Here is an 18,819-nt window from a genome sequence, read left to right on the forward strand (position 1 = left end):
CGACAACTATTATTTAATACTGAAGTTGTGAAAAACTGAAAACAAAATTGAAAGTCTGCTAGCATGTTCTCAATTTAGAATGTTATGCTTAGGTATTGAAATACACATTGCAGCACATCACAAACTATACTAGCAAGGTAAAACAGCCTAAGTGGAAAACTGAGAGCCTGCCTTCTCACCTTCTTCCTTGGCTGGTCCAACCAGAGACACCTCCATGGGGAGAGGAGTAGGTGTGTCAGGATGCTGTGACTGCTGCCAGGGAAAAGAGCTAGCTAGATAGCAACAGTGGCCTATGTTAGAACTGACACCTCGACTGCTGAAAGGCACTGAATCCAATAATCTCTCTAGACGAGGACTGTATCTTTGCACCACCCATGAGGATGCTTCTGAGGGCCTCTCTCCCCTGGGAATAGATCAGCAAGATTAAATGAATCTGAAGTCTGACCATCTGTAGGAAATGCTTCAAAACATTCTTCTTTGACAAAACCCGTCACAACAAGACACTGCAACACTAACATCCCTTTCTACCTGCCCCCAAAAACAACACACAAAACCTCTCAAGATTAACTAAAATTAAATAAACAAACACACAACTCTACCCCAAGCCAAGTTTGTATACTCTAAAAAGGAAAAAGAGCCAGAGATTATAAAATTAATTGACTTACATGGAGGCATTCAGATACTAGGATGATGGATGGCATTATAAAAACCGCAAAGAGTCCTGTGGCATCTTACAGACTAACAGCTGTATTGGAGCATGAGCTTTCGTGGGTGAATACCCATGCATCCGACAAAGTGGATGTTCACCCACGAAAGCTCATGCTCCAATACGTCAGTTAGTCTATATGGTGCAACAGGACTCTCTGCTGCTTTTACAGATCCAGACTAACACGGCTATCCCTCTGATACATTATAAAAACTGTAAGAGAAACACCTCCCTCTTCCCCCATGAATAGCACAAGGGTTTGAAGTCCCTCCATCAGTCTGCTAGCCAACACTTAAGTTTTGATTACCTAGCCCCCTTAAGGTATTTAGGTCAGCATTAGAAGAGTGTTTCCCCATTCTGTCTCCCATATCCCAGCTTTCTGGAGAAGAATATAAAAGGAGACATACTGGTTACCCACTCAAGTGTGCTATCTTAGTAACTGGATGCTGCCTTTTAGCTCTGTTTGTATGGCTCTGATCAGCATGTCCTTATCAGAGTATTCCCAACCCCCTTCTTCGGAAACAAAATTGAGTCAGATGCAGATGCTGTGGAAGTAAAAATAACTTATCTGCTATTATGCTTCACTAAAAATATTATTTGAATGGATTAATACTTTTTGCCAAAAAATTGCCTACCTGTCTCATGCTAGAAGCCAAAGAATCAAGAGCTGGAATCCAGTCATTATGGTATCTTTCAAGAATGAAGCATGAGTTTAAATTAAAGCATTACCTTTTGGTTTTTTAAAAAACCCTGGGGTTTGTAATTGCCATTAAAAGATACACAGGATTGCAAAGTGCAGATAGGGGTAGAAAAGTTTACAACTACCTTTTTAAGACTAACTATATCAAGAAAAAAATATTAGTAAGCTTTCACATATGATTATAAAGAGAATTTGGAGAAGAACTTTGTGGTTTTTTTTAAAAATACACTTTAGACTCAGTCAATCCTTAGGAAAACACTTGTGACAAAATCTTACATACAGACAAAAGGCAATTTTTAATCTTTAATATCTTGGAGTTTTTCAAAAGAATCAGAAATTGTCCCTGCCCATATTACAATCCAAAGATTTGCCTCCCACTCTCCATCCCCCTAAAAGAGAGTTCCCCAATTAAAGCCTTTTTCAAGTTATATAATGGAAAAATAAACTAATTATAGCATGACCACACCAGCTAGGTGAGATAGCCAAAGAACAAAAAGTTTGTCTCTTCCAGCTGCCTATTTACCCATGCAATATTCCACATTCCTGAAATTTCCACAGATAGAAATCAAGTCAACAAGAGGCAAAATTATTACCATATAGAGGGGGAGGAGGGGAGGGAAGAGAGAGAGAGAACACTGCCATTTAAAGAAACAGAACAGCCACAAACACTTGAAAAATGACACAGCTAATATTTCACCATATGGTATTATAGGTATGTTTTCATTTTATAATGCCAGTCAGCAAATGCAAACTTCTGACACTTCCCAGTGCAACAATAGGAATTCCACTCAAACACAATGCGTAGAATGAGTACACATACTGAATGCTTTAAGGAAGGGGTGGCCAACTTGAGCCTGAGAAGGAGCCAGAATTTACCAATTTACGTCAGCAGCATCCCATCAGCTCCCCTACCTCACTCCCAGGGCCTCCCATCCACCAGCAGCCCCAGGGATTAGCACCTCCCCCTCCCATTCCCATCAGCTGTTTCATGGAATGCAGGATGCTGGGGGGGGGGGAGGTTTGAAGGAAGGGCGCGGCAGGCTCAGGGGAGGAGGTAGGAAGGGGTGGACTGGGGGTAGTGCCTATGGCAGAGCCAGGGGTTGAGCAGTGAGCATCCCCCAGCACATTGGAAAGTTGGCACCAGTAACTCCAGCACTGGAGTCAGTGCTTATACAAGGAGCCACATATTAACTTCTGAAGAGCCGCATGTGGCTCTGGAGCTACAGGTTGGCCAGCCCTGCTTTAAAGGAATGATCATGTCTGTAGAAGGAATAGTTAGAACAGACTACAAACAAACAAACAAAAAAAATAAGTGAATGAGGGACAATCACCCCATTAAGTTTTATTGCACATTGAAAGAACTTTCCTTGTAATGTTTCATCAGGATTCTTTAAGAGATTTTTAAGTGGCCTCCAATACATCAGTCCCTTACCCAGGAAACACCATATGAACATTAATGGAAAACACACTTTATGAACAAATTAATTATGCTAATTTATGCACCCTGTTTATTTTAGAGGGAATCCAATGAAGTGATATTGCACTATTATCCCATTTAGGAAAGGCGGGTTCAGAATCTGGACCACACGGAATGTAAACCAAATTGCCTCAAGAGGCGATGCTTTTGACCCCAAACCTGCCACAGGGATATTTTTTATTTTAAACTCGTTTCTCGCACAAGGTCCTCAAAATTTTGCATCTCAGAATTCCAGCCCCTACTAAGAATATCTATTAGGTGGACTGAGATCAGGTAAGTTTGATAACCTCCACCAATCACTAATTTAATGAATTAGTACAATGGATATGATCACTGAAATCTATATTTATGTCTTTTCAATTACACCTTCACTATGAATCATGTTACATAAAGTCACCTATCTAAAAATGCCTATGAAAGCAGTGAACATAAAACAGTGGCTGATGGTATTCACTTTTTTTTTATGATTATTATTATTATTAACTTTACTCCAAGTCTTTATTTTCCTGAACGGAGCTATCTTATTTCAATAGCGTTCTGCTGAATACAGTGCAGAGTTTAAATTAAAGACAGTTATTGCCTGATTTATCTTTTAGCATTTCTCCCAGACCAAGCAAATTTTATATGCCTCAATTAAATTAAGTTGCAGCCATTCTTCTGCAGTGTAATTGATTAAATTAAGACAAAGAAGATGAGAAAGTTCAATAAGGAGTTAAGTGCCTTTATAATCTATGTGTCTCACTCCAAACAGCTGCAAAACAGCAGAGAACTTGTTCATTGCTGGACTGTTGTTGATCACAATGTGCCTTCAAGTTCAACAATTCTCTTCAGGGGTAGTTCAGATGATGCCCAGCATGTATTTGCTCCTGTACACATGCTCCTCTTCTAAATTGCCATCTAAGATTTTGATTTTTTGAGGTGTATGCCAGATTTTTGTTGCATAAACTTGACATTTTAAGAATTATCTTCACAGTTGATTCACAGATTGCCCATCTTTGTCTCAAGAAACAGCACAGACTCTTGCTGCACTGCAGGACCACAACCTATGTATTGGATGTGGCCTGTAACAACTGACCTACAAGCGGCAGCATCTCGTGCTGATGTCAGAGGAACTGCACACTAGACTAAATCTGACATACAAACATGTTTCCAGGAAAGTAAGGATAATAGGATTATAAATTTTTCTTAATTCTGGTTGGCCCTACTGACAATATTAACCTTTCTGAAGTTTTTTAAATTTAGCATTTTGCATAAATCACAGTTAGTTAGAGACTTTCTGAATACACATTTCAATATAATGCAATAACAAAGCTGGGATACTTCAAGGGAAAATAAAGAGAAGGAAAGAAACAGGAATCAACTATATTATGCAAATTAAAATCCAGCCACTGAAATAAGAGTTTTCCACCTCAAAAATGATTTAAATTATATCTCTGAATTGAAACCGCTGAATTGAAAGTTTGAGCAGCATAGCTGGATACCTCAAACTACCAATCAATTATTGGTGTGTGTTTTTCCTGTATGATCTTCTTGGGCAAGATTCTTTAAATTATTCTGAAAATCAAAAGTGAAGTTCTCACCAGTTGCCCGAGCAAAGGGGTTGCTGAAGAAGTGGTTTCCATCCATTGGAGCTGCACTTTCCGAATCCCAAGAGTCTGTATCTGTACTGGCAGAGTCTTCTGTAGTAGTAAGTGGACAGCTCAGCTGCTCCAACTGGTCAATGATGTCAGTGAACTGAAAGGCTGAGCTGGATTCAGAGCGAACTGAGTAGGCTGGGAAGTTAACTATAGAACTAGCTTCAGAATGAATAGCAGAGCTATACGTGTGAAAGGATGATGCACTATTCAGTGGTAAATTATTGAGGGAACTGCTTTCAGAACGGTTGTTTATGAGTGAACTGGTTTCAGAAGGACTCAAAAGGCTTTGCATTCTGCTTGCTTGTGCTTTAACCTCAAACAATTCTGATGTATCTGATGGCCTCTCATTGCCATTGAAATCACTCCCTTCAAATTCAAACTCATCTTCCATGTTCATATCTACTGCTTCTATGGAGTATCTGTCAGGGCTTGACTGAGAAGACACCATACTTTGCTGAAGAACATCCTTAGTTAGTTTAGTTGAATCTGATGCATGCCTAGATAAATCAGACCCCATTTGGTCTAAGCCACTGTACACATATGAAAATGCTTCAGACCCCCCAGCAAAAAAGGAGATTTCTGTTGGATCATCATCAATAAATTCTTCTGAAACCTGCAGCTGGGAGTTCGTCAATGTGAAAAGAGGGTCACCCCTACTGCAATACTGATGCTTTTTATTAGCAATAAAAACACCTGTGGTAAAGTCATCCTCATCATTGTCATTTTTAAAGATAACCCTGCTCTCCTGGTTACCCTTCTCTATTTCCAGATCTAAACCACAACTACTCTCAACACCAGTATAAGTGGGGTTGCAGTTTCCTACAACATTACAAAACCCAACACCTTGGAATGATTGGAGTATGGGAGATCCAGGCTGCTGTGTTGCTTTCTTCCTAGTTTCTTCAGTTGGTACTGCAATACTCTTTTCTGTCGTTGGACTCCTCATATACGGTGCTCTCGGGTCCAAGAAGGAATGATTCGTCTCCATACAAATGGGTACGTCAGTAGTGGTAGTGGATGATGTATAAACTGAAGGGAAGGAGGCAGATACTGAGGCATGGGACCCAGGAGCACTTAAGCCCTCAGTAAATGAGACACTCTGAAGTGGAAAAAAAATAGAACAGGTAAAAAAGTGTATTTATCATACATAGAAAAAATACTACCTCTGATATCTGACTCAGTAAAAGTGTGTACTGGAAAGAGATTTTCTGCAAATACAGCTTCATATACAGAAAAAGACCAAAATCTCCAGAAAGGTTAAAAAACTCACCTTTTACAACTTCTCGTGAACAGTTATTACATTACTCCCATCATTTTTAAACCCTCCACTAACAGAGCAAACAACGAAACACACACAAGGGTATTGAAGGGAATTCACAAAATATTTAGGGACAAGTCCTGAAGTGCTTGCTTCAGCACAACTCCTTTTGCTCATACGACAGAGACATTTGATCCGAAACACATGAACAGGACTGCGTATCTCAAGGAATAAATATGAAAATTTCTTTTCAACTCTGTGAAGTGTGAAAGATAAGCCATGTGAGTCACTTCAACCTTCCTGCAGTACCTATTAAAATTAGTACCACAGGAAAAAATTATACACAGCATGAAGATTAAACAGTGAAAATGATTCTGGATCAACAAGACAACATAATCAACTTTCCCTACACTACCAAATTGGAAAGCTGGCTGTCAGTCTTACTGACCATAATATTTAGAGTGGTGCAGGACTAACCTGTTTTGGCACATCTGTCTTCGAAGTGTGAGCAGACACTCTAGCTTTGCTGTGCCTCCTGAAAGAGAGAGAGAGTATGCTGTGAACGAAGAAATCAATCAGCCTTTCTCCTCCCCCTACCCAATCTCACTCATTCTACCCACCCATGCAAAAGAGTAAAAAGATGTTTGAAAAGTGTGAATTGGGAGTGCTTTGTTCCAGGTGGGCTGTCATAAACAGATAAGAAAAGTTAACAGCACAGAAGTACTTTATATTTCTTTGACTATAAAGGGTTAACAAGTTCAGTAAGCCTGGCTGTCACCTGACCAGAGGACCAATCAGGAGACAGGATACTTTCAAATCTTGAGGGAGGGAAGTTTCTGTGTATGCTGTTAGTTTTTGGTTGTTGTTCACTCTGGGGGCTCAGAGGGATCAGACGTGCAACCAGGTTTCTCTCCAATCTCTCCAATACAGGCTCTTATAGATTCAGAATAGTGAGTGCTAGATAGATAAAGCGAGTTAGGCTTATGTTTGTTTTCTTTATTTGCAAATGTGCATTTGGCTGAAAGGAGTTCAAATTGGTATTTTGCTGAAAAGATTTAATTTGTACTTGTATACTTAGGCTGGGAGAGTATTCCCAGTGTCTATAGCTGAAAGACCCTGTACCTATTCCATTTTTTTAAATTTGCAAAGATAATTTTTACTGTTTTTTCTCTCTTTAATTAAAAGCTTTCTTGTTTAAGAACCTAACTGTTTTTTTATTTTGGTGAGACCCCAGGAGCCTGGGACTGGATCCACCAGGGAATTGGTGGGGAGAAAGGAGGGAAGGGGGAGAGAAAGGTTAATTTCTCTCTGTGTCAGGATTACTTTCTCTCTCAGGGAGAATCTGGGAGGGAGAGAGAGAAGGAGGGGGAAAGGTGCATTTTCCTCTCTGTTTAAGATTCAAGGAGTTTGAATCACAGTGATCTTCCAGGGTAACCCAGGGAGGGGGAAGCCTGGGAGAGGCAAAGGGTTTACTTTCCTTGTGTTAAGATCCAGAGGGTCTGGGTCTTAGAGGTCCCCGGGCAAGGTTTTGGGGGGACCAAAGTGTACCAGGCACTGAAATTCCTGGTTGGTGGCAGCACTACAGGTTCTAAGCTGGTAAGTGAGCTTAGAAGAATTCATGCTGGTACCCCATCTTTTGGACACTAAGGTTCAAAGTGGGGAATTGCACCATGACATGGGCCTTGAGTGGGCCTGACTGTTATAGAAAGGCAGTCAGCAGCGGACCAGCTGAGCGGCAAACAGCAAAGGTTAATGGAGGGAGTTTGGCAGGGGAGAACACTCAGGCTTTCATCTTTTAGGCTCCTCTGAGTTGTTACTGCAACAGCTAAGGAAGCTCTTAGAAGAAAGGAAACATGGATGGTGAGTGTTCAGCTGTTGTTACCTGCACAGGATGTGCCAGGTTTGTCTTTCTTCCACAGGACAAAAGTGACTTTGTCTGTACAAAGTGCAAGCTGGTCTCCATATTGGAAGAGAAGGTTCAAGGTCTGGAGAAACAAGTATTGACCCTGCGTTGCATAAGAGAAAATGAAGATTTCCTGGACAGATGTCAGGATATGCTTCTACAGGCACAACATTCTGAAGAATCAGAGCAGGCTGCGCAGCAGAGACAGAAGGATAGTAAAGAAATTTGGCAGCATGTGACCTCCAGAAGACGACAGAGGTGCATCCATGTACCAGCAATGCAGATAAAGGTGAGCAACCATTTTCATGTTCTCTCCACAGGCATGAATTCGGAGAGCGGACTAGGTGATACATCTGAGGGAAGGGAGCAGAAAAAGACTCCACCGACTGTAAGGCATGAGATGCACTGTCCTAGGGATGGGGGTCCCATGACCACTGCTCCCAAGAGAAGAACACGGGTGGTGGTGGTCAGGGACTCAAACGGGAAAATCGAGAGGTCTGCTCCTTGCCAGGAACTAGGATTCAGGATGTGACGGAGAGATTGCCGAGATTTATCAAGCCCTCAGATCACTACTCCTTCCTGCTTCTCCACGTGGGCACCAATGATACTGAGCATATCGCTGTAGACTACGTGGCTCTGGGAAGAAGGATAAAGGAGTTTGAGGTGCAAGTGGTGTTCTCATCTGTCCTCTCTGTGGAAGGAAAAGGCCTGGTAAGACACCGTTGAATCATGGAAGTCAACGAATGGCTATGCAGGTGGTGTCAGAGAGAAGGCTTTGGATTCTTTGACCAAGGGATGGTGTTCAAAGAAGGAAGAGTGCTAGGCAGAGACCGGCTCCACCTAACGGAGAGAGGGAAGAGCATCTTTGCAAGCAGGCTAGCTAACCTAGAGAGGAGAACTTTAAACTAGGTTCACTGGGGAAAAGAGACCAAAGCCCTGAGGTAAGTGGGGAAATGGGATGGAAGTACAAGCAGGAGAGTGCAAGAGGGGAGGACTCCTGTCTCAGAAAGCAGGACGATCAGCAAGTTACATTAAGTTCCTACACACAAATGCAAGAAGCCTGGGAAACAAGCAGAGAGAACTGGAAATCCTTGCACAGTCAAGGAACTATGATGGGATTGGAATAACAGAGACTTGGTGGGATAACTCACATGACTGGAGTACTATCATGGACGAATATAAACTGTTCAAGAAGGACAGGCAGGGCAGAAAAGGTGGGGGAGTTGCACTGTATGTAAGAGAACAGTATGACTGCTCAGAGCTCCGGTATGAAACTGTAGAAAAACTTGAGCGTCTCTGGATTAAGTTTAGAAGTGAGAGCAACAAGGGTGATGTCATGGTGGGAGTCTGCTATAGACCACCAGACCAGGGGGAAGAGTTAGATGACGCTTTCTTCAGGCAACTAACAGAAGTTACTAGATCACAGGCCCTGGCTCTCCTGGGAGACTTCAATCATCTCGATATCTGCTGGGATCGCAACACAGCGGTGCACAGACAATCCAGGAAGGGGACAATTTCCTGGTGCAAGTGCTGGAGGAACCAATTAGGGACAGAGCTCTTCTTGACCTGCTGCTCACAAACCATGAAGAATTAGTAGGGGAAGCAAAAGTGGACGGGAACCTGGGAGGCGGTGACCATGAGATGGTCGAGTTCAGGATCCTGACACAAGGAAGAAAGGAGAGCAGCAGAATACGGACCCTGGACTTCAGAAAAGCAGACTTTGATTTCTTTGGGGAACTGATGGGCAGGATCCCCTGGGAGAATAACATGAGGGGGAAAGGAGTCCAGGACAGCTGGCTATTTTGAAGAATCCTTATTGGGGTTACAGGAACAAACCATCCCGATGTGTAGAAAGAATAGTAAATATGGCAGGCTGTAGAACTGATAAATGAAATTGTTTTCAATTGTTATTAATGTAACTTCTGTTCACCATTCACTACACTTGCCTATACTGTAACTTCTGTTCCATATTGTAATTCAAACCCCATTTAAAACACTCACTCCATTTTGTAAAAGCTTCCTCCAACCTTCATTTTTGCAAACCCTGCTGTAATCTTATTAGTTTAGTTTAGATGTGTGAATGAGGTATGTATGAATGATGGAATCAGCCTCCAGCCCCAGCCTGTTCTTATGAGATAAAGTTCAAATACCAACGGCTGAAGACCTAGACAACAGCCCTAAACAAAGTAAGAAGCATCCACCCTAAAAAGAAAAGGACAACAGAAGGAAGATCAAAGCTAGGTCCAAGGCTGAAAGTCACGCCTGCAATTGATGGGTGATCAATCTAAACCCAGAGGCAGCGTGACACAGCAAGACCTATAGACTTTGACTCCAAACTAAAAGCCTATAAAAAAAGAAGGGTGAGATGAGAGACTCTGGGTAACATTCTGCTGCCAACATGGAAGAACATCGATGCCTGCCCAACAGAGATCCAGCTCAGCCTTGTGCCCAGCTTTCCTGGCCAGTTAGCTGCCACAAACTACGAACCCAAGCTGCAAAATCAAGCCATGAACTTAAGGTATCTTCAGGACTGGTAACTATGCAGCAGCTGCAGAACACCTGATGAATGTGTGTGTGTGTGTGTGTGTGTGTGTGTGTGTGTGTGTGTGTGTGTGTGTGTGTGTGTGTGTGTGTGTGTGTGTGTGTAGGTATTAGGTATAATGTGAATGTGTGTGTGTATGTGTATATATATATATATATATATATATAGGTATTAGGTATAATGTGTGTGTATAAGAATTAAGATATTAGTTATTAGTCATAAATTGTTATCATAATAAATGTGGCATCTTTGCCTTGTCCCCATTGGTACAACAAGGCGACCAGCTTGGCTTAACAACGAAATCCTTGCTGATCTTAAACACAAAAAAGAATCTTACAAGAAGTGGAAGATTGGACAAATGACCAGGGAGGAGTATAAAAATATTGCTCAGGCATGCAGGAGAGAAATCAGGAAGGCCAAATCACACTTGGAGTTGCAGCTCACAAGATATGTTAAGAGTAACAAGAAGGGCTTCTTCGGGTATGTTAGCAACAAGAAAAAAGTCAAGGAAAGTGTGGGCCCCTTACTGAATGAGAGAGGCAACCTAGTGACAGAGGATGTGGAAAAAGCTGATGTACTCAATGCTTTTTTTGCCTCTGTCTTCAGGAACAAGGTGAGATCCCAAACTACTGCACTGGGCAGCACAGCATGGGGAGGAGGGGACCAGCTCTCTGTGGAGAAAGAAGTGATTTGGGACTATTTAGAAAAGCTAGCCGAGCACAAATTCATGGGGCTGGATGTGCTGCATCTGAGGGTGCTAAAGGAGTTGGCAGATGTGATTGCAGAGCCATTGGCTGTTATCTTTGAAAACTCATGGCGATAGGGAGAGGTTCCGGATGACTGGAAAAAGGCTAATGTAGTGCCCATCTTTAAAAAAAGGGAAGGAGGAGGATCCAGGGAACTACAGGTAGGGTGACTAGACAGCAAGTGTGAAAAATCGGGACAGGGAGTAGGGGGTAATAGGAGCCTATATAAGAAAAAGACAAAAATCAGGACTGTGCCTATAGAAATGGGGACAACTGGTCACCCTAACTACAGGCCAGTCAGCCTCACCTCAGTCCCTGGAAAAATGATGGAGCAGGTCCTCAAGGAATCAATTCTGAAGCACTTAGAGGAGAGGAAAGCGATCAGGAACAGTAAGCATGGATTCACCAAGGGCAAGTCATGCTTGACTTATCTAATTACCTTCTATGACAAGGTAACTGGCTCTGTGGATGAGGGGAAAGCAGTGGACATGTTATTCCTTGACTTTAGCAAAGCTTTTGATATGGTCTCTCACTGTATTCTTGCCAGCAAGTTAAAGTAGTATGGGCTGGATGAACGGACTAGAAGGTGGATAGAAAGTTGGCTAGATTGTCAAGCTCAACAGGTAGTGATCAATGGCTCCATGTCTAGTTGGGGCACTCCGCTTGATACCAGCTGCCAAAGGTCGGTCCTGGGGCCAGTTTTGTTCAATATCTTCATTAATGATCTGGAGGATGACGTGGACCGCACCCTCAGCAAATTTGCAGACGACACTAAACTGGGAGGAGTGGTATATATGTTGGAGGGTAGGGATAGGATCCAGGGGGATCTAGACAAATTAGAGGATTGGGCCAAAAGAAATCTGATGAGGTTCAACAAGGACAAGTGAAGAGTCCTGTACTTAGGACGCATGAATCTCATGCACTCTTACAGACTAAGGACCGAATGGCTAGGCAGCAGTTCTGCAGAAAAGGACGCAGGGGTTACAGAGAAGCTGGATGAGTCAACAGTGTGCCCTTGTTGCCAAGAAGGCTAACAGCATTTTGGGCTGTGTAAGTAGGGGCACTGCCAGCAGATCGTGGGAATGTGATCATTCCTCTCTATTTAGCACTGGTGAGGCCTCATCTGGAGTACTGTGTCCAGTTTTGGGCTCCACACTACAAGGAGGATGTGGAAAAATTGGAAAGGGTCCAGCGGAGGGCAACAAAAATGATTAGGGGGCTGGGGCACATGACTTAGGAGGAGAGACTGAGGGAACTGAGATTGTTTAGTCTGCAGAAGAGAAGAATGAGGGGGGATTTGATAGCTGCTTTCAACTACCCTGAAAGAGGGTTCCAAAAATGATGGATCTAGCCTGTTCTCAGTGGCCCCAGATGACAGAACAAGGAGTAATGGTCTCAAGTTGCAGTGGGGGAGGTTTAGGCTGGATATTAGGAAAAGCTTTTTCACTAGGAGGGTAGTGAAGCACTGGAATGGGTTACCTAGGGAGGTGGTGGAATCTCCGTCTTTAGAGGTTTTTAAGGTCAGGCTTGACAAAGCCCTCGCTGGGATGATTTAGTTGGGGATTGGTCCTGCTTTGAGCAGGGAGTTGGACTTGATGACCTCCTGAGGTCCCTTCCAACCCTGATATCCTATGATTTTATGTTATATCCCTGTTTCAGTAATGACTAAAGGAAGATACAGCAAGGACATGAAATATTTGTGAATTACTACAAAATACAGAAGCAAGACAATTACATAAAACAGAGACATTAGATTCAGACCATTCATGTCTTCAAAGGAGACTGCAAAAGCAACTGCAAGGGCATGGGAAAACAGAATAATGAGACAGCATAAAGGTGTCTGTTCTTTTAAAAAAAATTCCTCCTCATCAAAGCACACAAATATCCATAAATTAATATGGTGTCAAAACAGAGAGCAAGTCAATTCATGTGCAACACTTATGCAAAGTACCTTGTCAGTTAACTGTATACAATACGTGGCACATAATAGTACCCGTTTTCCATTAAAAAAACAACACTTTTTATAAATTATAAAAGCTGGTGATTTGATCCACACATAACCGTTTTTAATTAGAAAATCCCTCCACAAGACAGGAAGCTGATCAGAAGTCTAAATAGTTAATATACATTTTTTATGGAAGTTTTCATCTTTTTATCACCAAGATTAATGTCCCGTAGACCTTTTCCCATTTTGTGAAAATTGCCTTGGGAATGTATTTTCTAACTAACTAACTCATGTAAACCATACACCCCTAAGAAAACCACATGGACTGAAATGAAGGATGACATCTCTTTGAAACATTTCCTACTAGTAGTTAGAGTGTGTGCGCACACTTGAGAGAGATTCAAAAAATAAATCAAAGGTAGAACACAATTTCAAGTCTCTGCTCTGTTACAGACTTCCTGTGTGACTTTGGGCAAGTCATTTAGCCTCTCTGTGCCTCAGTTCCTCATAATTTTATAATTAAAAAAATGTCTCAAAGCAGCAATTTCATTAAAAGTGAGATTTAGGATATCAACATAGGGACTCCAAGAGTCTCAACTTCATGTCACCTTTTCAAAAACACGGGTTTTACCTTTCATAGGGAGTTTTCTTCATCCCACTGTCTTTAACATAATCCACCAGCTGTTTCTGTGTTCGTCCACTGTGAACCAAGCAAAGTACTAATAATATAAAAATCACCACAAAAGGAGTAGATAAAAAAGTCCAGGTTTGGAACAAAGAATGTTTATGCATCAGGAACAGATTCTGAAACTTAACTCCAGTGAATTACTTTAAAGCACTTCTTCATCATGATTTAATTTCCTAACTATAAAAAGTTGTGTTTTATAAATATACTCAGTTATGCTATGCCATACCTGTATCTGAATGAAGACCCTCTGCTGAAGAAGACTGCTTTAGCCTTTGGTTTTGGCTGATCAAACAGCCTGAAGAAAGTGTGATATTCCACACAGATTTTCCAGAAGTTTTTACACTCATCCCTACTGCCAAACAGGAACTCCAGAGTATCCTGATACGGACCCTAGGAGCAAAACAGACGATCAAGCACCACATACAAGAACACTGAAGATAGACAAGAAAATAGCAGCTGGCGCAGCTGACCCCAGGGCCACCTGAGCAGCCCCCCCTCCAGCAGCAGCAGGGGCCCGGGCTAGCCCCCTCAGCAGCAGCAGTGAGGCAATGGGGTTCCCCCGACCTTAGCAGCAGGCCCCAGGCTGCGCCCACCCCAGCAGCAGCAGCAACCACCAGAACATCCACCCCAGAGCAGCAGCATCTGCTGGAGCGCCCCCCGCCCCCAGCACCTAAGATTTAGTTAGGGGTATTTTTAGTAAAAGTCACGGACAGGTCACTGGTCATGACATTTTGTTTATTTCCCAGGACCTGTCCATGACTTTTACTAAAAATACTCGTGACTAAATAGTAGCCTTAATCATGAGTTCATCTGCATTCAAAAGGAAAGTGTCACAATCTCATGGACAAGCACAGAAGACAGAATAAGCACTTTTGGCCACTACCGCTATATGGACATCCAGAAACAGGTGAGAATCTAATAAGCATCTTATGTTGTGAACCTGAGTCACATAGGGCAGGCTAACTTCCTCAACTGAAAGTGCTAATGATATCGCCTCTGCCATTTCTTCTATTTGTTTCCCTAGGTCTTTCAGGATCACTTTATTTTTATCTGACTTGAGAGCCCACAAACAATTACCCATCTGTAACGGTTGTTCTTCAAGATGCAATGCAGCAGTGTATTCAGATTAGGCGGCGCACACCTAGCACACTAGAGCCAGAGAACTTTGCCTAGCAGTATCTGTAGGGGAGGCGCTCATGCCCTGCAGCCCTAGCCCCATCCCAAGAGCAGTGCCACCCCAAACTCCCTCAGTGGAATTGTAGCGAACATCAGAAGTACAGACTGATGCAATGGGGGTGGAGGGTGAGTTGTGGAATACATGTCTGTATCACATCTCAAACAACAGATACAAGAAGGTAATGATTTTTTCTTTTTTGAGTAGGTGCAGCCATGTTTTCTATTTAGGTGACTCACAAGTAGTACTCAGAGTAGGAGAGAGGTTGGAGTCTATTTAAACAAGGACTACAAGATTGCTGCATCCAGATCAGATTCAAACTTTCGGAAGGCAGTAATAGCATAGTGGTTTATAACAGTATGCACAGATGACCAAGTGGCAGCCCTACAAACGTCCAATATAGGAATATCACTTAGAAATGCCATCAATGTTTCCTAGGGTCTTGTGGAATTAGCATGTATCCTCTGAGGCAGCGTATACAGGAAGTTATCCACCCAGAGATCATCTGTGAACAGACTGCTTAATCCTTAATTTGGTCTGCATATGAAATAAACAAACAAGGTAAGCAGCGGATATGTTTGGTCCTATTGAGATTCAGTCCTATTTTCTCCTATTGAGACAAAACTAAACATCGGTTGATGTCCAGTGTGTGAAGATGTTGTTCCTCTGGAAGTGAATGCTGCTTAGGGAAGAACACTGGTAAATAGACAGCTTGGTTCAGGTGAAGCTGGTGAACAACTTTGGATAAACACTTCAAGTAACCCCGCAGCCATATCCTATCTTTAGAAAATTGAGTACAATGGGATTCCACCATCGAAGCCTACAACTCACCTACCCTCCTGGTGGATGTTATCACCACAAGGAAAGCAGTTTTCTGACACAGAAGGGAGAAAGAAGAAGTTACTAGACGCTCAAATGGAGGCCCCAAGGGAAGAGTTAAGACAATATTAAGGTCTCACAAAGAAATCGGCTCTTTAACCAATGGGTAGAGACAAGTGACTCCTTTCAAGAACCTCACTTCCATGGGGTTTGAAACCATCGACTTTTCCGTGGGCAGATGAAACACCCAAGTCATCGCCAGGTGGACTTTCAATGAATGAAGTGCAAGACCAGAAGACTGAAGGTGTAACAGGTACTCCAAAATGCTCTGGATACAAGACAACTTCAGATGAACTCCGCAGACTAATGACCAAATCCAGAACAGATTTAACTTCGACAAACAGAACATTTTGGTGGAGGGCTCCCTACTATTGAGCAAGACTTGCCAACATCATCTCCAAACATAATTCCTCCTCCTCATCTATCCATGCTGTGAGATGCAGGGAGTGCTGAATGCAAAACCCAACCAAGATACTAAGTCAGGAGGTCGGGATGAAAAGGAACAGATACAAGTGGGCAGACCATTAACATGAAGTTTGGAGAACCAACAACACTGCCTCAGCCGTGCTGAAGCAATGAGAAAGAGCTTGGCATGGTCCAACCTCAGCTTGAGAATGACCTGCAGGATGATCAAAAAATTGGAGGAAAACCATACAAAACAGTGCCAATTCTCAGCTCAGGTGAAAAGCATCAGTGAAGGAGCCCAGACTGAGACCCGACCCCTGGGATTAAAAGATCTGACATTTCTTGTCATCTCTAATGGCAAGCAGCTATCAAGAGTTTATGGAATGCTGCCTATGGCCAGAGGTATTGCAGAAGATGACATACATAAATTTCTCAGTGCCAGGAGCAGAAGGCAGGCAAATCTTTCTGATCAGATGAGGAGCTCACACATCCCAGTGAACTCCACTGGAAGACCCAAAAACTATTTGTGATGGTCCATCACCAAGCAACTCAGCCTTTCTGCAATCATGTTTTCTTTCCTTTCCTGCTGAGTGACAATAAGAAATGTCTTACAATGGACTGCTCACTCATACTAATGGGGTTCCCCAACACAGGAGACATGCTCATCTTACTTCCTGCTTGTTTATGCAGAACATGATATCCATACTGATTGTTTGAATCAGGACAACCTACTTTCATATCAGCTCCCTGAAGGTCCTTTGCACACTCAGAATGACCCTGTCTTTCACAGCTTTTATGTACAATTGCTATACTTGTAGAAACTAAATGCCCTGGGCTGAAGTCTCTACACAATGGCTCTTCAACCCAGTGCATGATTCATCTAGGATCACAACAATTAAACCCGCATAGTAATATCCTACAGCAGGTATATAATTCAGTAAATTTAAAAAAAAAGACTGGCATTTTTATGAATATCTAAAGTTGTATTAGTTAACATAACTAATTGAGGTTCATCAATCTTCATGCTTCAGGATATACGCTCACCATGAAAAAGAGTTCTGAACAAGTCCCCCTGTGTGGAACAGAACTGCATGCTTAGGTGCATTATTTTGCCTTTTTTCACATTCCTCTGAAGCATCTGGCATTGGTCACTGTTAGTGACAGGATAATGGACTAGATGAACCACCGATCTGTTTCAATTTGACACTTGCATTTTTGCTTCTTTGTTCAGACACACTGAGAAGTACTCAAAATCTATCTACAAAAATGTTAGATTTAACTCTCAAGTGCCAGCAAAAAATGGTTAGCTATTTTTCATAACTGTTGTTCTTCGAGATGTGTTGCTCACGTCTATTCCATTCTAGGTGTGTGCACACTCACATGTACAGTTGTCAGAGACTTTTGCATTAGCAGTATCCGTAGGGTCAGCCCCCTTGAGTGCCGTGCTCATGCGTTGGTATATTAGGTGCCGCTGGCCCTATGCCCTCTCAGCTCCTTCTTGCTGGCAACTCTGACAGCGGGGCAGGAGGGCAGGTAATGGAATGGACATGAGCAGAATATCTCAAAGAACAACAGTAATGAAAGGTAGGTAACCATTTGTTCTTCTTCAAGTGCTTGCTCGTGTCAGTTCCATTCTAGGTGACTCACAAGCAGCATCCCTGGAGGTGGGCTCGGAGTTCACAGATGTGCAGATTGTAATGCCGCTCTACTAAAGCCAGCGTTGTCTCGTGCTTGCTGGATAAGCACATAGTGAAACGTGAATATATGGATGGACGACCAGGTGGCAGCCCTGCAGATATCAGAAATTGGCACATGGCCCAGGAAGGCCGCCGCTGAGGCTTGTGCTCTAGTTGAGTGGGTAATTACAATTGCTGGTGGAGGCACCTTTGCCTGATCATAACAGAATCAGATGTAGTCTCTGGGTGGACACTGGCTGACTTTTCATCCTATCTACCACCGTGATGAACAACTGCACTGACTTGCTAAATGGCATGGTCCTTTTGATATAGAAGGCTAGCACGCTCCTGACATCCAGGGAGTGCAACCTATGTTCCTCCTCAGATTTATGAGGCTTTGGAAAGACTACTGGCAAGAATATGTTCTGGCTCACGTGAAAATGCAAAACCACATTGGGCAGGAAAGCCAGATGTGGCTGTAGCTGAACCTTGTCCTTAAAAAATACTGTATAGGGAGCTCCGATGTATGTGCTCTAATCTCGGAAACCCTTTGGGCAGAAGTTATCGCCACCAGGAATGACACCTTGCAGGACAGCAAAAGAAGGAAACAGGATGCTGTGATGTCATCTAATTAAAATATAACCATACAGATCACTGTTGCAACCATTAGACAATATTTGCTGCAAATATATAACAAAGGTTGTCAAGTGAGGTGTCTATGAAAAAGGTTATGATTTGCTGGTTCTGATTATGATATCTGTATGCATGCATCATTTTTGTATATGAATTTATAAGTATTGGCTCTATACTTGGACTTCAAATGTTTGCTCCTGAGCTAACATCCACAAGGTAACACCCTGCACATCTTGGAGGGACTATTCAAATTAAGTGGCTCATCAAGAAGCACTTGGTTGACAACGGACCACGGGAGATGATCATCTACACTGAGTGGACTGTCATGTAAATGTGCTATCTGGAGTGTAGGTAATGGCTTCCTGCAATGACTGAGGGAAACTGGGCATAAACACATGTGCCCATGTGACCCCAAACTCCATCTTGTTGCTGTAATTTTCCACAGTAAGA

The 18,819-nt window shown here is 42.6% G+C and overlaps 1 protein-coding gene across 11 annotated transcripts in view; it reads right to left on the reverse strand.

Annotated features, from left to right (window-relative positions):
• FARP2 (FERM, ARH/RhoGEF and pleckstrin domain protein 2) overlaps positions 1-18,819 on the reverse strand; it is a 204,445-nt gene that overhangs the window by 63,999 nt on the left and 121,627 nt on the right. For 9 of the 11 annotated variants that reach the window (XR_004002053.1, XM_030575991.1, XM_030575987.1 and 6 more), the window contains 4 exons: positions 13,829-13,992; positions 13,546-13,614; positions 6,256-6,313; positions 4,464-5,619 (listed from right to left, as the gene is read on the reverse strand). Coding sequence is in view for 10 of the 11 variants with exons in the window: in XM_030575991.1 (XP_030431851.1) it covers positions 4,464-5,619; positions 6,256-6,313; positions 13,546-13,614; positions 13,829-13,992 (1,447 nt within the window). In the remaining variant the exon portion in view is untranslated. The remainder of the gene's footprint in view (positions 1-4,463; positions 5,620-6,255; positions 6,314-13,545; positions 13,615-13,828; positions 13,993-18,819) is intronic. The other 2 variants (XM_030575993.1, XM_030575992.1) reach the window with 1 other exon arrangement.

This window comes from Gopherus evgoodei, chromosome 9, assembly GCF_007399415.2.
Source record: "Gopherus evgoodei ecotype Sinaloan lineage chromosome 9, rGopEvg1_v1.p, whole genome shotgun sequence".
Lineage (NCBI taxonomy): Eukaryota > Metazoa > Chordata > Testudines > Testudinidae > Gopherus > Gopherus evgoodei.